The 15,272-nt window shown below is 38.0% G+C and overlaps 1 protein-coding gene across 1 annotated transcript; it reads right to left on the reverse strand.

Annotated features, from left to right (window-relative positions):
* Positions 1-889: 889 nt before the first annotated feature.
* On the reverse strand, positions 890-3,905 carry LOC146565225 (collagenase 3-like). Its single transcript, XM_085288210.1, has 10 exons — positions 3,761-3,905; positions 3,350-3,597; positions 3,113-3,261; positions 2,826-2,954; positions 2,554-2,715; positions 2,301-2,424; positions 2,050-2,183; positions 1,787-1,946; positions 1,575-1,678; positions 890-1,401 (listed from the first exon to the last, which is right to left on the reverse strand). Exons 1-10 carry the CDS (start codon positions 3,857-3,859, stop codon positions 1,283-1,285), a joined length of 1,428 nt encoding a protein of 475 aa, XP_085144336.1. The 5' UTR covers positions 3,860-3,905; the 3' UTR covers positions 890-1,282.
* Positions 3,906-15,272: the final 11,367 nt, after the last annotated feature.

Genomic DNA, 15,272 nt, shown 5'->3' on the forward strand with positions numbered 1-15,272 from the left:
GTATGTCGGATGTGCAATGCTCAATTACATTGGTGGGAACTACTGCGTTAGCGCAGTTAGCTCGTTAACGTGTTGGCTGTCCAGCCCCAGGCACGGGGCGATCCGCGGTAGCTCGTAAACTTGCCGTGTTGTGGCGTTAACGTCATTTCAACGAGATTAACGCTGACAGCACTAGTGGGAACACAACGAATATGACTGCACATTTACTCCAACATCATCCTCGTGCAAAGACAAGTGGAAGCAGACAAAAACATCAAGCACGCATGCTACAAACTTTACCCGAGTCATTTAGACAGCCGTTAGCACATGATTCTCCTCATGGGGAACTGATATGTTTAATATGCTGCTGAGAATATAGCCCAGAAGAAGCGTATAGCTTTTATTTTGGTAAGAGCCATTTCTCTGTAATAAACTCTCTTTTCCAAAGATGAGTGATTCCTCAATCAGATATATATATATATATATATTTTATTACTTTGTTGTTTCAGCAACATTAAATTTAAAAACTGTACTTTTGAGTTAAAATATATAGTTATAATTTTAATAAATGACAAATTAAAAAGGCATGAACATTTTTTTTGTATCGAAAAAATATCGAACCGTGACACCAAAGTATCGAACCGAACCGAACCGTGAATTTTGTGTATCGTTGCACCCCTAATATTTTAGTAGTCATTTATCTCTATATCACTTTTATTCTACCGACTCTACATTCGTAAGAACTTTCTATTGTATATTTTTATTATAATATGACTGAGTTTAAGTTAGCTAAAAATAACTCCAAAGAGATACTTTTTCTTTTATACTTGGATTATATATGAGAGGTAAGGAAGCACTTCTTCAACTTTTGCATCAGTATTTTGTAAATAAAAGATCTGTACTTATTCTTACATTACCAGTGTGTGTACTTTATCCACCTTTGGTTGTAACATTGTAACACAACAGTAACATACTTAAAATGTGCTTATTGATGATGTCAATTTAATTTTACTGCACTCCATTTGATCTTTTGTATACATAAAGTCACAGTAATTAAAGTTGAAAACACAACAAAAACAATTAGCGAGTGAAAGAATTACATAATGACTGTGCCATAAATAAAACAAAATAAAAAGGTGAACCTCAATGAAGCAATGATTAACATAACAAAAACAAAATTAAGTACATAAGCTGCTGGTAATTGTTCAACAATAATATTAGATATCCAAAATTATATTGATACAGTTTCTCTTTATTTTTTTTACTGTGCCTTATTTAACATTCAAAATCTTCTGTAAACAAGTTAGAAAACTGGCTTATAGTAGCAGGGCAAGAAGTAGCTGTTCCTCAGCACACGGTACAGCCTCCCGCTCCACATGGCATACTCAAACATTTGTGGTCCACTGTAGAGGTAGGTGTACCCTGCAGAACAGAGATGCTACATGTTAGTGCTGCATAACAGACCAGAGGGATTTTTAAACATGTTAAAATAGCAATCATTCATTACATGTAAACTCAAAAGATAAAAACAGAAATATCAAAAACAGATATCATTGTCTCGTTTCAGTGGTCTTCAAGCCTGAATTGCTGCTCACCTCCTTGCTGCAGAGCTGCAGTCACTTTGGAGGTCATTCCCAAGAAGGTCTCATCCACCTGTTTGGGGAATCCCTTATCCATCGTCTTTGTGGCCTCATTATAACTGGGAAAAGAAAAATGTATTTAGATTCATCTAACATTTGTAATACAACTTGTAAGCTGCTGTATGAAAATCAGTTGCCTAATTTTCTCAGGTCTTAGTGGAACACACCTGTAGTATTCACTGCCTACAAAGAACAGAGTCTTCCCACTTTGTTCGTCATAGAGGGCCGCATCAACTTTCTTCACTGTTTTGGGCAGACCAAAGCTGGATATTGGTTTAGGATAGCCACTTACAAGATCATAGCCGCTGAAAGCCCACACCTGCTGATCTGTGAACAAATAAGAAGTAGACTTTATAGTAAAGCTATGTAAAGGCACAAAAATGCTGACTTCAAAGGAGTGCTGCATTAGGTGGACACTGAGAAAGCATACCTTTAAAAAGTAAGACACGGTCTAATTTTTGGCTCTCATAAGCAGCATCAATATTAACAGGGGCATCGGGCCAGTTAGCTGAGATGAGAGTTTGTATAGGTGTGCTGATCTGAGGGTGTTTGCGCCAGACTAATCTGTGAACACATGCACAAAATGTAAATTAATGTAAATGACCAATCAGCCAATGTCAGAAGCCAGCTCTGCTATGAGAGATTTCTCACTCAGGTATTCAAGCATTTATTTTGTGATACCTGTCCTTGAAGAAGAGCATCTCTCCTCGCATTGTGGCAACAGCATCCAAAACCATCGTTGAATCACAGGCATCAGGAGTAGTGGGCGCTGTAGGTCCAGGCTTAACGGGATCTGGATTTGGACCTGGAAGTAATTTAATAAATATCACACTGTTGTAAGTTGTAAAATTATTTATGCACAGGCTCTTCTAAGATTTTGGTCAACTCAAATATTTTTAATTGAATAAAACCAAAAAAAGAATTTAGCACTCACCATAGAGGGACTGGATGCCATTAACGTCATCCCGGGGAAGAACATAGGTGTCAGGGTTACTGTATGAGTACACTGAGTACATGAGAGCACCGGGGTCATTGGAGTGAGACAAGCCCAGAGAGTGACCAAATTCATGGGCAGCAACCATAAAGAGGACGTAGCCTGAAGTAGAAAACACAGAATGACAATTGGTTACAGCTAAGGATAACTCAGGTCGCACACTACAGAGTAATAATTTGGACACCACAGTTCATAAAAGTAAACAAACTTACCCGTGTTTGAGCGGAACGTGAACGTTTCATCTTCATCAAAATGGGCATCCCCTCCAATGCCATCACCGGGAGCAAATGCGTGGGCGAGAGTGCCATCAGGGCCATCAAAGGGGTAACCATCACCATGTGCTGTTAGAAGATAGTGGTATTAGACTTGGCCAAACAAAACAAAAAAAACACTAAAAAATATAGGTGAGATGGTGAGATAGGTGGGATGGTCATGTCTTGTGCAATAATACAATAAAAACGTTCAGTGATTATATTACTTAGTGTGTTTTTAGACTCACCCCAGCGACCAAAGGAGATCATAATATCAGCAATGCCGCTGTAGATCCTTGTGAACCTCAGTGGAGTGACTTTGGCCCACACCTGCAGAGCTTTGTCTATGGAGTCATCCACCTCTGCCACAGACATGTCAGGTGTGTAGTTCTCTATCCTGCAGAGCACAACAATATCCAAGAAAATCATTAGTGTGGTCACATTTTCTCACGTTGTGTGTTATGTTGTGTCTTTAGATCATTCACCTGTATGTGAGGCTGTTTTTCTTCCATTTGAGGTTGTTTTCAAAAGTGGAGAAACGAGCGACCTGTTCATCGGGAACCCCACAGCGGGGCTTCTTCATCATGGCCAAAGTGTCAGCATCCAGAGACCCGGTGATCTGGAGACCAAAGAATCTCTGCATCTCAGCCAGCTTCTTGTTCAGCGGGCTGATGCCCCTTCTGACAGCTGGACCCTCCTCCTCTGTGAGGTTGAAGAATTTCTTCAGGTAGTTCTGGAAGAGAGAAATATTCAGAGCTTTACACTCAAATATCTGTCAGCATGTTTAAGCTCAAGAAACAAGACAAATAACAACATGGGATGGACAATTAAAATAATCACAACGTTTGTCCACTCTAGCCTATGCCAAAAAATAAAAAACAGCCAAGTACACATACCTTTGCAAAACTTTCATCTTGCCCAGTAATCTGAGATACTGGCATGCAGTAAACTGCCACTGCCAGGCCAAGCAGAATGCTCAGAGTCAAAGTCTTCATGCTTCCTCGTTGTGTGCAACTTGTGTCTCAGTGCTGTGAGAAGCTGTTATATAGGCTGGAGTTTGGATGTGTTGAGTAACTACCTGCCGTCAGTGACTAACGAAATGCTCCTTTTATGGTGAAGAAGGGAACTCTGGCTTTGATTGCTCATGACGGTGTTACATGTACAAAAAACCCCAAAACACTGATGTTGAATCATTGTTGCAGTTTGCAGAGGAAATTGTTCATGAGATAATTAGAACAGCCCCAAATATGTAATTATCAGATTTTAATAATAATAATAATAATAATAATAATAATAATAATAATAATAATAATAATAATAATAATGGATTGGATTTATATAGCTCAGTGAACTCAGGTTAAAGTTGTTTTCCCTCTTTATGAAAGTTCTAGAAATAAAATGTAAAACTATTCCTATTTTCAAGCTCTCAAACAAAGAAAACAAGCGTCCATTTTTCCTTTTCCAGAATTGACCTCATAGCTGATTTAAAGCAGATTTAATCACATATTTGAAGATTTTCTTTGTGTGTTTTTTCCACAATTATTATTATTGTTGTTGTTGTTGATTCACTTCATTTTAATATAGGGTTCAAAGCTGGTTTCCTTCTTTTAGCTTAGCTGTTATTATTTAAAACTTAGTTTCTAGTTTTCTTTCATATTTTCTCAGTGGTATTTGGTATCTGGACTTAATAATCTCAGAACAGTTCTTGTCTCATTAAACACTTTCACCTGTGTTTTCTTGTAATGGATGTGTTAACATAAATTTAATATTCTGTCAAACACTGCATTGAGGAATTGGAAGGTTTTTTTTCACTATGAACACTTTGGTTTTTGCACGATCCAACATGATTCCAAATGAAAAGAAGTATTTTGCCAGGAATTGGTCATGGAGGGTTTCAAGTGCTGCACATCACATACAGGAAAGGATGATTAATGTTGACATTGCCACCATTTCTGTTACAATTGTGCAACCACATCTTCTACAATGAGCCACCTTTTGAGGTGCGTGGAACAAACCCGTGGACCAAGCTGAAGTCTATTAGCTGAAGTTCTTGAAAACCCTGTCCTTAATGCACAACATGTACTTTAAACGTGTGCCTCACACAGAGCCAAGACAAGATCAGATTCACTTTACTACCTGAAGTCTTGAAATTGCTACAGTGAAGTGTTAATGTTATCAGTGGGGTGGCTCAGATGGCAGAGCAGATCAGTTACTGATCAGAAGGTTGGTGGTTTGATTCTTGGCTTCCCCAGTCTGCGTGCCAAGCATCCTTGAGATACTAACCCCAAATTGTCCTCTGATGCATTCATCGGAGTGTGAATGTGTGTGAATGCAGATTAGTTTGCACTTGTGTTTAGAAGTGCTTGTATGAGTGGGTGTGAATGAGGCATGTTGTATAGAGCACTTTGAGTACTCCAGGAGAGTAGAAAAGCGCTATATAAGAATCAGTCCATTTACCAGAAACATTAAAGTCAGTTTATTCTACACATTCAATCGTGCCCAACCGCATAACGTGTTGGAAACTGGAAAGTTGTTTTTTTTCTGTGAGTCAACTGCAGGTGGGTGTTTTCCACCTTACCTGTAATTATCCCAAAACACTTTGTGTCAGTGTTACACAATACTGGACACAGGGATGAAGAGTTTTGACTTCATAAAGTAACGTTCAGCCTCAGGTAAATTAGGCAACAGCAGTAAAAAGACACACACAAACACACACACACACACACACACACGCACGCACGCACACACGCACGCACGCACGCACGCACGCACGCACGCACACACGCACGCACACACGCACGCACGCACGCACACACACACAGTGAATATGTTTCAACATAAAAGCAAAGATGTTTTTTAATCAGGAAAATATCAAATTTTCTTTGCTAAGTAAAAAATAAATCCCTCTGATGGAACGACACGAGCTTAAAATAAATGTTACGTTTGGCTGAATAGCTCTATATCACATGTTGATGTTTGTATAGAGAGATTTAAAAATTAAAATTAGCAGCAAAAATAGATTAAAACACACATTTCAAATCATGAAAACTGTACAAATTCCAATGTTACATCACTGTATTACACACTGAGGTAAGACTAACCACACACTAACCACTTCTCTATTTTCTGTAAATTGTGGTTATTACTGGACGTAAAAGTTTGTGTATGCATGCACAGCACCGTCAAGCTCCAGGGAAAGCATTACTTCACTTATCTCCTCTCTGTCACTGTTTCATTGCCTTCCTTCACTTCACATTCCAACAGCTCATTAACACGACTGATGGAGTGCACACGTTTGAAGTTGGAGTCGTATTTGTAGTCCAAGTTTCCTTTGAAGAAGTGCACAGATCCTGTGGGGAAATCAATATTCATTTAGAATTTGAAACTTAAAATGTATTGTGGCAAACTGTGTTTGCTGTATGGGGCAAGGACTGTCTGTGTACAGTGCATTCAAAAGTATTCATAATGAAAAGGTTTAAGTACCTTGGATAGTACTGCCTTGGTTATAAACCTTTATACCTTACATCTTTTTTTTTTACTCTATGTCTATATGCAAGTATTTTCCAATCACAGTTAGTGAAGATATTCTATTAATCTGAGAGTCAAACAGCAAAGGAGCAGAAAACTATGAAGTGTTAGTGTAAATGTACTGTAAATTTTGTTGGATTGAATTTCTTTTTATGAGAAATTGACATTTTAAAGGGCTCTAAAAGAAAAGTGATGTAAGTACCATCATAGAAGACAGCAGCATCTATAGGCGTTGGGATCTCTGGCCACTGCTCCTCAACAGACATTGGTGATCCCTCCATCAACCTTTGTTCCTCGTTGTATCTACATTATCACATATAATAATAAAATATAATAGTTATTTTAGAAAAGCAGAGATTAATGTCAGTATTTTCTTGTTTATGGATGACAACATTTCCATGGGAAGTGTGATAAACTACATGACTACTTTACTTAAAGCACCGTTTTGATGACAAATAGTCAAGTTGGTGACAACAGTTGATTCTGCAACCACTTGTACTAGAGATGTGTAATTTTGTATTACATCAAAGCGTAAGCAGGAAGCCTGTCTGGTTTAGACTGGTTCTCACGCAATGATGTTCTGTTTCTATGTGTGAAATAATAACAGCACTCACACATAGCCATACAAAATTCTTTAAAGTAAATTTTAAAACTGCGGAATGATGGCTGCTGTCAGTGCACCGCTACATAGATGAAATGTATTTGAATTAATCCATACCTGCTAGTGTTTTTTCATTTCCATCACAATGTTCTTAATCTGAAGGTTTAAAATAGATAAATGGGTCACAATCCTGTTTAGAGAGCTCTCTGTTTGACCCATTTACTAATGCAACCACGTCTTCACTGACCACCTTACCAACTTATCACCAACCTTGTTGTATTCTACAACGTGAAAATAATGACCAAAGTCCAAACGGGGAACTAAACTTCTAATTCAAGTTCCTATTTAGAACTGACGAACTGTGCTTCAAACCCAAGTAGGCCGCTTTACATAAACCTTGTGTAAAACATCTTTGGACACAATCTTTAAAAAGTAAATATATTCTCCCAAACCCATATGAAGGTGTAAGCAGTCTTTTCCACTTTATGTTGGCTGCAGCTTGTTGTTGTTTTATTATTACTCTTTAACATATTTTTGCTGGTTTTAACAGAAGAGGACAGTCTGGATCTCTTATATCTGATTGCTCTTTCATCTACCTACTATCAGGAACACCCATCTATGTAAGATCTCAGCAGTGTGCAACTGCTTATACTAGATTGGGGAGCAGTGGCCAGGGATCCCAACGCCTATAGATGCATCTGTCTTCTGTGATGGTAGTTACATCACTTTTCCTGTCATCTCATTGCATAAAGGTGATGCCAGTACATAAACATGTCTCACACCTCTCCAGGTACATCAGTAAAATTTAAATGAAAAGGTTCAAGACGTGACAAATTAAAAATTAAAGGGTGGTTAATCAGCTTTCAACTCTACAAAAACAGAGCATGCACTTACAAAAATACATACATGGAATAGGCCTGCAAACAGTCAGACTAACCATCCATTACAAAACTACAGTACACTGGCACAGTGATGTACTGAAACATGTTTACTGTGGTAAAGTATGTAGTACAGTCATTGTACATATGTAATTGTTGTCAACATTTACATACTATGATGTCGAAAAAGGTAACTACCTGTGCTCTTCGGATCATGGTAGACACAGTGAATCTACTGTTTGGTTGTACCCTTAGTCTGGCCTCCTTCATTGTCATACTATGGACAAGAACATGGACAATCACAGTAGCTCTGATTTCATCTGATATTACTGTTCTTTGTCCTCGCTGACCACCTTGACCTCCTCTCATACGAACTCCTCTTCTTGGATTTCTAACCATTGTAGTGCCTCACAAACCAGTGATCTGGCTTATATGTATCCTTACATCATTAGCCACAAGTGTGATAAATTTTGAGTTGTGTTCAACCGGTGACACCTGAGCGTTAATTGTGTTTGACTTTTGCCACCAGTGCTCACCATTATGCAACACAGGTGCATCACAATGATAATATGTTGACAAGATGTGTCTAAACAGGTGAAAAGTGCTTATGGTTTTGCCAAAAGAGTGACTGATTCAATAAGTGGGTTCAGGCAACTGAGACTTTGGTTCAAACAATAGAGTTTTCGAGAAAAACTGTAACAAAGTGGAAACACTAGGAGTCAAAATGTATCACACACCAATCAGAAACTTTGATGGATAGACAAAAGTCAGCTCATTCAGGTTTGAAACAATGGATCCAAAGACATGCAAAGCAAGAGTTTGAGGAGGACGAGGAGGTCTAGGACACCAGGGAATGAGGAGGAGGTGGAGGTAAAGGAACATAATTGCCCATTGGCTTATTGTAAATGTCCCTGGTCAGCAAGGAGGGAATGTCACTCTGTGCGCAGCCATCAGCCAACGAGGGTTACTCCACTGCCATGCCATTCTAGGACCCTATAACGCTATGCTTCTCATTGCTTTTCTTGATAGTCTGAGATAACATATGTTCCAGCGGGACTGCAGGGAACCAGCACAAATCAGAGCAGTCCCACTGCGTTGTTGTTTGGGATTACATTAGCTTCCATCGCATTGCTATGGTTGATGACTGGTGTTCTAACATCTTTCTGCCTTCATACTCTCCGTTTCTAAACCTGATAGAGGAGTATTTTGGGCATGGCGGTGGAAAGTGTACGACAAAGAACCATATGTCCATGTGCACCTCCTCCAGGCCATGGAAGATGCCTACCTTGACATATCAGTATATGCATGCCAGTGTGGATCAGGCATGCATGAGGATTTTAACCCCGCTGCCTGGCTAGGGCCAATATAGCCTGTGATGTGGATGAGATTCTCTGGCCTGACCCAGACCACAGACAGGATGCTGAGGTGGACTAATGTTTTTGGTGTGTGTTATACTGTATGGTACATGAATAAAAATGTGCCACTGTATCTACATTGGTTTCATCTTTTTTGTTCATGATTTGAAAAGGTTTTTGAGGGGAAGAACCACAAGGAACATAACTTGGCAGTTTGGGGAATATTGTTTTACATTTATTGCACCAATGTGTAAGATTATGTTGTCATGTGTGTGTTTGGGGCCTTGTGAATGCTGTCTGTGGCAAAGTTTGGTTTTTCAGCAAGAGTGATTGGTTTTGAGTATAGAGCTTCATTTTGACCTAACAATACGGTGTTTGGGAAATTGGGTGAGACGTTATGGATTTGTGTTTACTGTTTTGGGAATACGAGGCATAGTTTCAAGAAATGTGTTTAAGCAATCAAGAAAAACTGTAATCAGCTACCATCTCTCCTATGGATTCTTTAATGTCTACAGTCTCAGATCAAAACAGCCCTGCCCTTCAGCACTATCAGCAGCAGGAGCAGCAGCAACCCCTCAACAGCAACATTGTACCTAGGGCTGCCACAAACGATTATTTTGATAGTCGACTAGTCACTGATTATTTTTGATTAGTTGACTAATCAGATCATGCATCAAATGGACGTAAAACGTACAGCTTATTGCACCAGCAGCATCTGCTCTTATATAACTATCATTAGCTTACATCTTTAAGTGTTTAAGGTCTGTGCTAACTAAAAATAAAGACAAGATGATATTTCACTAAATTTTAATGAAATCTGCAGATAGTTTCGGTGAAGTTTATGAAAATATGTTAAACGTTTATTTTGTGACCCAGAAAGAATAATAAGAGTAATATTAAAACTAACTAGCTGCTGCCATTGTTGGAAACTGAGCTGGGCTGCGCTATGAATTGTGGGACACAGCTTCTTCTTCTTCGGGGTTTAACGGCAGCTGGCATCCTTGTACATGCAGTGCTGCCATCTTCTGTTTCAGTCCGTTATTACACTCTTAAATCCTGCTACTTATTCCTGCGTCTCTTGGGATCTTACAAAGCTTCAAACGACGCGTCGACTATTAAATTAGTCGTCGACGATTTTGATAGTCGACTAATCGTGGCAGCCCTGATGACAGTGATATAGTGTGATGAGATTCCATATTAGATTCTTGATGAATGTGTGTTGTTGTTCTTCACCCTGGTTCTATGTGCCCCTTTTTAACTTTGAGCACCCACCCCTTTCAACATCTCTGCACGGCCCTGGTGTTCAAAATTTTGCAAGCGAAGTCTCTGTACTAAGAATTGAGGGTTTTGTTATTCATAATTTCATTTAATTCTAGTTTTGTTTTGTGTATTTTGTTCAGCATTTCCTGTTCCCGATGGGACACGTAGTCTTCTTCTAAAGATTTTGGGGTTTTTTTCTAATTCCTGAATATTCTTTTTTTTTTTTCTTTTTATGTGATGAGAAAGAAATTATTTTACATCTCATCACAGCTTTCCCTGCTTCCCAGAGAACAGATGTTGATGTTCCAACGTCATTATAGTCTAAATATAAAGTCCACTCCTTTTATAAAATGTTGAATAAATTCTTCATCTTTGAGCAATGATGTATTAATCTCCAGTTTTTACTTGGTGGAATGTTCTTCTGATGTATTAGTGTTAACGACAGAGGAGCATGATCGCTGACAGCTATAGGGTGTATCTCAGTGTCTGAAATGTCACTCAACAGTGAGCTGCTGACTACAAAATAATCGTGATGAGAGTAGGAGTGATGGACATATGAGAAGAAAGTATATTCCTTATAGTTGGGGTGAAGGGAGCGCCATGCGTCGCCAAGACCAAAGTCGCTCATCTACTGTCTGATTATTATATTTGTGGACCGCAAATTGTGCTGAGTTCCTGCTGTATTGAGCCTATCCATTTCTTCATGTAGTCCAAAGTTGAGGTTGCCCCAAGAAGTGCGCAATCTGGGTGTTCAGAGAGTGCACTAAAAAAAAGTGGAAGAAGCTATGTACTTACATAGCTTTTTGTTAAGTATAGATAATTTAATGATTAGGAATCTACCCTCTGGATCTATAAATGTGAGTACTGAGAAATTAATATCTTTATGTATTAAAATTGCTTCTCCCCTTTGTCTAAAGCTGTAGGAGGCGAAGAACACAGTGGGAAACTCAGGTACTTTAAGTTCATTTATAGCTGTGACAGGTCTGTTTGTCTCTTGTAATAAAACAACGTCTGCCTGTAGTTTTTATATTTATATTCATTTTTCCTGCAGTGTATAAAAATTGGTGTATTTCAAAAATAAACCTATTAAGACACTCAAAATAAATTTCCTGTGGTGGGAAACTATTTTGTGCAACTTTTTTGTATTTACAGTTTTGAGAGATAAGCCTCTTAAATTTCTCTAACTAGAAATATATGTTAAAAAAACAAAAACGATTTTCAATCTTTTTGTAGTTTATTGCACTTTTCTGTTTATGTAGTTTACTATGCACTTAATGCAGACATATTATTAAAATTTGGGCTATAATGGTTGTATTGATGTACAGCAACTTGAAATGCTCCCAAAAATGGCTCCACAGCATGTAAAAATATAATATAAGCTCTGGCGGACTTGGTTCTATGGTAGGTCTTAAAGGGTTAATCTAGCCCTCAGATGTCCTTAGGGACATTTATTGTCTTTTGCATTTTTAATTTTAAACCATCTTCACTGTGTTGAGTGGAATATAGCCAAATTTGTCAAAGAATGTTTTTTTTACTTATTTTTTTTAATTGTGGTGTCAATTCATTAAATCAGCCTAAAATGGCTAAGTTACAGAAATCCATCCACCTTAGTCCCTTTGGACAAAAATGTCCACATTGAAACCCATTATAAACGCTATTTTTCACGCCAGAAAAATTACGGTCAAAGGGATCGTCAGGTTTCCAGCTTAGGTTTCGTTTTGGACTACAGGCCTTAGAGTTGTAATTTTTTTATTTGTCCACCGGGTGGCGCCCTTGCTTCACATTTGACCTCTGCTGGAAAACAGCGGGCTGCTTGGACAGACCTGCCGGAAATGAAGCCTCATTTCCGGCGTGCAGCAGTGGCTTCGCCCGCTGATCGGGCGGGACCATTTTTTGGTCCCTAGGACCATGAGAGGGTGCATTTTTTTTTTTAGTCAACAGGAAATGACGTATTTGTTGTCACGTGGTATCGGACGTGTGGGCTGGAAAAAGCAGTCCCCGGTGATCGTGCCCCGGTGATCGTCGCGACTTACCCCGGCAACATGCACTTATTTCGGCCTAGAGGAGGAGCATTTGCCGCCTGGAGACCATTTTCTGGTCCTGAAAAAAAAAAAAAAAGGCGATCGAAATGACTGTTGGTGCCAATCTTTAGTCCATCTAAAGGCCTAATTATAATAACAATCAAATATTACTTCAAATGTTTTTTTGGGAAAATATTTAGTTTTTTAGTTTTTTTTTTAGTTTTTTTGTAATTTAAAGGGTTAAAACAACGAAAATATAATTAAAACTTTATATGAATATTTCAGGGAGAAGTAGTTTTAAAAGACTGACCAATTTAAAGTGAAAAAAAAAATTAATATTTAATATTTTTATTGCACTTTTTGGGGAATTGTCCTTAGGCATGCATTTTTTAATGTGCTCCTGCAAAAAAAATAATGGCAGGTCAAAATGAATTTTGGTGCCAATCTTTGACCCATCTAAAGGCCTAATTATAATAACAATCAAATATTACTTCAAATGTTATTTTTTTTAAATATTGAATTTTTTTGTTTTTGGGGGCTAAAAAAACAGGGCGCTCATGAAGTAAAACTGGGATTTAAAGGGTTAAAACAACGAAAATATAATTAAAACTTTATATGAATATTTCAGGGAGAAGTAGTTTTAAAAGACTGACCAATTTAAAGTGGAAAAAATATTAATATATAATATTTTTATTGCACTTTTTGGGGAATGGACATTTATGTCCATTAGGGACCAAGGTGGATGTCTTTTTTAGGGATCTCCAAAGGCTAGCATTCCTGGCTAGTTAGAGTTTTTATTAGGTAGTATTCATTGTACTTTGCAATTGCACCTATATGCAATCTTAACTTATATTATTATATTACCGGAATAATCTTCCAGTTGATATTCCCGTGTCTGAATTATTTGATCTTTTAAATTACGATCAATAACTTATTTATTTAACTTAGCATTGCCGATTAATTAGTGCTTTGTTTCATCTGGTAGTGTTTTTTGCACTTTACTATTGCATCTGTTAGATTATAATATTATTTTATGCCATGTTATACCCCTAACTAAAGATTGTGAATTATTATGTAGTTTTAGTTTGCATTATTCTCCTGAATTAGAAGAAGCTGATAACTATTGCATTTGTTAAACTGATTTGCATTACATTAGACTGCTGATTTATCCTTTAATTTTATGTAATTTTATTTTTATTTCCCACTATTGTATTTAGAAGCACTTTGGTGTACCTCTGGTCTTTAAATAATAATAATAATAATAATAATAATAATAATAATAATAATAACAACAATAAACTTTATTTATAAAGCACACTTAAAAACCAAGGGTATGCCAAGTTGCTTAACAAGTAAGAGAGTATAGGAGGAGGATAATAGAAATAGGACCAAAGCAAGTACTACGTATGCAAGAAGATAACTGTCACTGATACATAGGAAAGCAACAGGTACAGAGCAAACAAGAATTTAAATGAGCATAAAAGTGCATGATATAAAGTCATAAAAGAAATATTAACTAGAGGGAAAGGCAAGATTTCTAATGTGTTATAGAAATGAAGTTGTATTGTATTGTTCACTTCACCATCCTTCTTCGTTCGTCGCGAGCCGCCGCTGCAGGCCTGGGATTCAAACAGCAGAGAAGGTGGTGAGCTGGAGATTGGAGGAGTAGTGAATGTTGACAGGGAGCCTCCCATTCTGATCACCGGAGACTTGGACGAAGACCATGCAGTTGATTCATTTGGCCAGAGTCACGTGATCAGTGACGTCATTAAAAAGCTTCATTAAATGCTTTGGTTCTTGATTCGGTGGTTTATAAGGAAGTGAATCATTTGCGGGATTTGTGGAGTTTTTTGATGGTGAGAGACAGCAAACCAGTGATTATTCTGTTGAGAGATATGCAGCCAGCCAGGGTGGAAGGAGGTTCTGTCTGAGTATTTTGAGTTGATTTTGGTCACAACAGAAGCATACTCCATAATGAGTTGTGCATTTTTATATGTATATTATATGCAATTTTAATCTATTGTATTTACCAACATCAAGAAGTCACAAGCAAAGGAAGACCACACCGTGGCACAAGGAAAGTTTATTGATGAAAATTATTTATTAAACAAATAAACATAACAATTTCTTCACCCCCAAAAATACATGTTCAAAGCAACACAACGGTGGCCCAACATCAGATAGATCTGCTGTCAGAGTTATATTGTTGGATTGTTATTTTTGCTTAGAAACATATAATCATATATGCTTAGAGGTATTTAATCGATTGTATAATGACAGGATGTCTGATCCTTAGTAGTCTACAAAGACTCTGTGTGCGTTCCAGAGCACTCTGGCATACACACACATCCTAAGGTCATGAGAGAGGTCGTACCTTCTTTTTCTGATTTATAGTATAGGAGGACACCTACTCTGTGTCTGTTTAGGTGAACTGTTGGACTCACGGGCGCCAGCAGATCATTCACAGGGTCACATCTTGACACACACACACACACATACCTACACTACACACAGACGAGGTACTCTTTGTTCACAATGTGTAAGATGTCATATGTTAAGGAACCTATGCATATTCATGTAACCACAATAAAAGGCAGTGCTACAGGGGAGCTGACTGAGAGTGACTGGGGTTCGAGCGGCAGGAACAGCGCTCGTCTCAGTCAGCAACAGGTTTGTGCCAACATAAACCTAACAACTGTGAACTCCACTCTGTAGCATGGGCAGTCATAATGAAGCAGTTCATTTTATTTTGTGGATTCAAGCTG

This window comes from Mchenga conophoros, linkage group LG10, assembly GCF_057382185.1.
Source record: "Mchenga conophoros isolate Kocher_MC1m ecotype Shallow Benthic linkage group LG10, M_conophoros_male_GT1.1, whole genome shotgun sequence".
Classification (NCBI taxonomy): domain Eukaryota; kingdom Metazoa; phylum Chordata; class Actinopteri; order Cichliformes; family Cichlidae; genus Mchenga; species Mchenga conophoros.

Excerpts from the sequence above, each read along its gene's own strand:
- LOC146565225 (XM_085288210.1), bottom strand. The coding sequence starts at position 3,859 with ATGAAGACTTTGACTCTGAGCATTCTGCTTGGCCTGGCAGTGGCAGTT. Across the intron at positions 3,598-3,760 it reads AAGATGAAAGTTTTGCAAAG|AACTACCTGAAGAAATTCTT; the intron begins GTATGTGTACTT and ends TCTCTCTTCCAG. Across the intron at positions 1,402-1,574 it reads TGCAGCTCTGCAGCAAGGAG|GGTACACCTACCTCTACAGT; the intron begins GTGAGCAGCAAT and ends TCTGTTCTGCAG.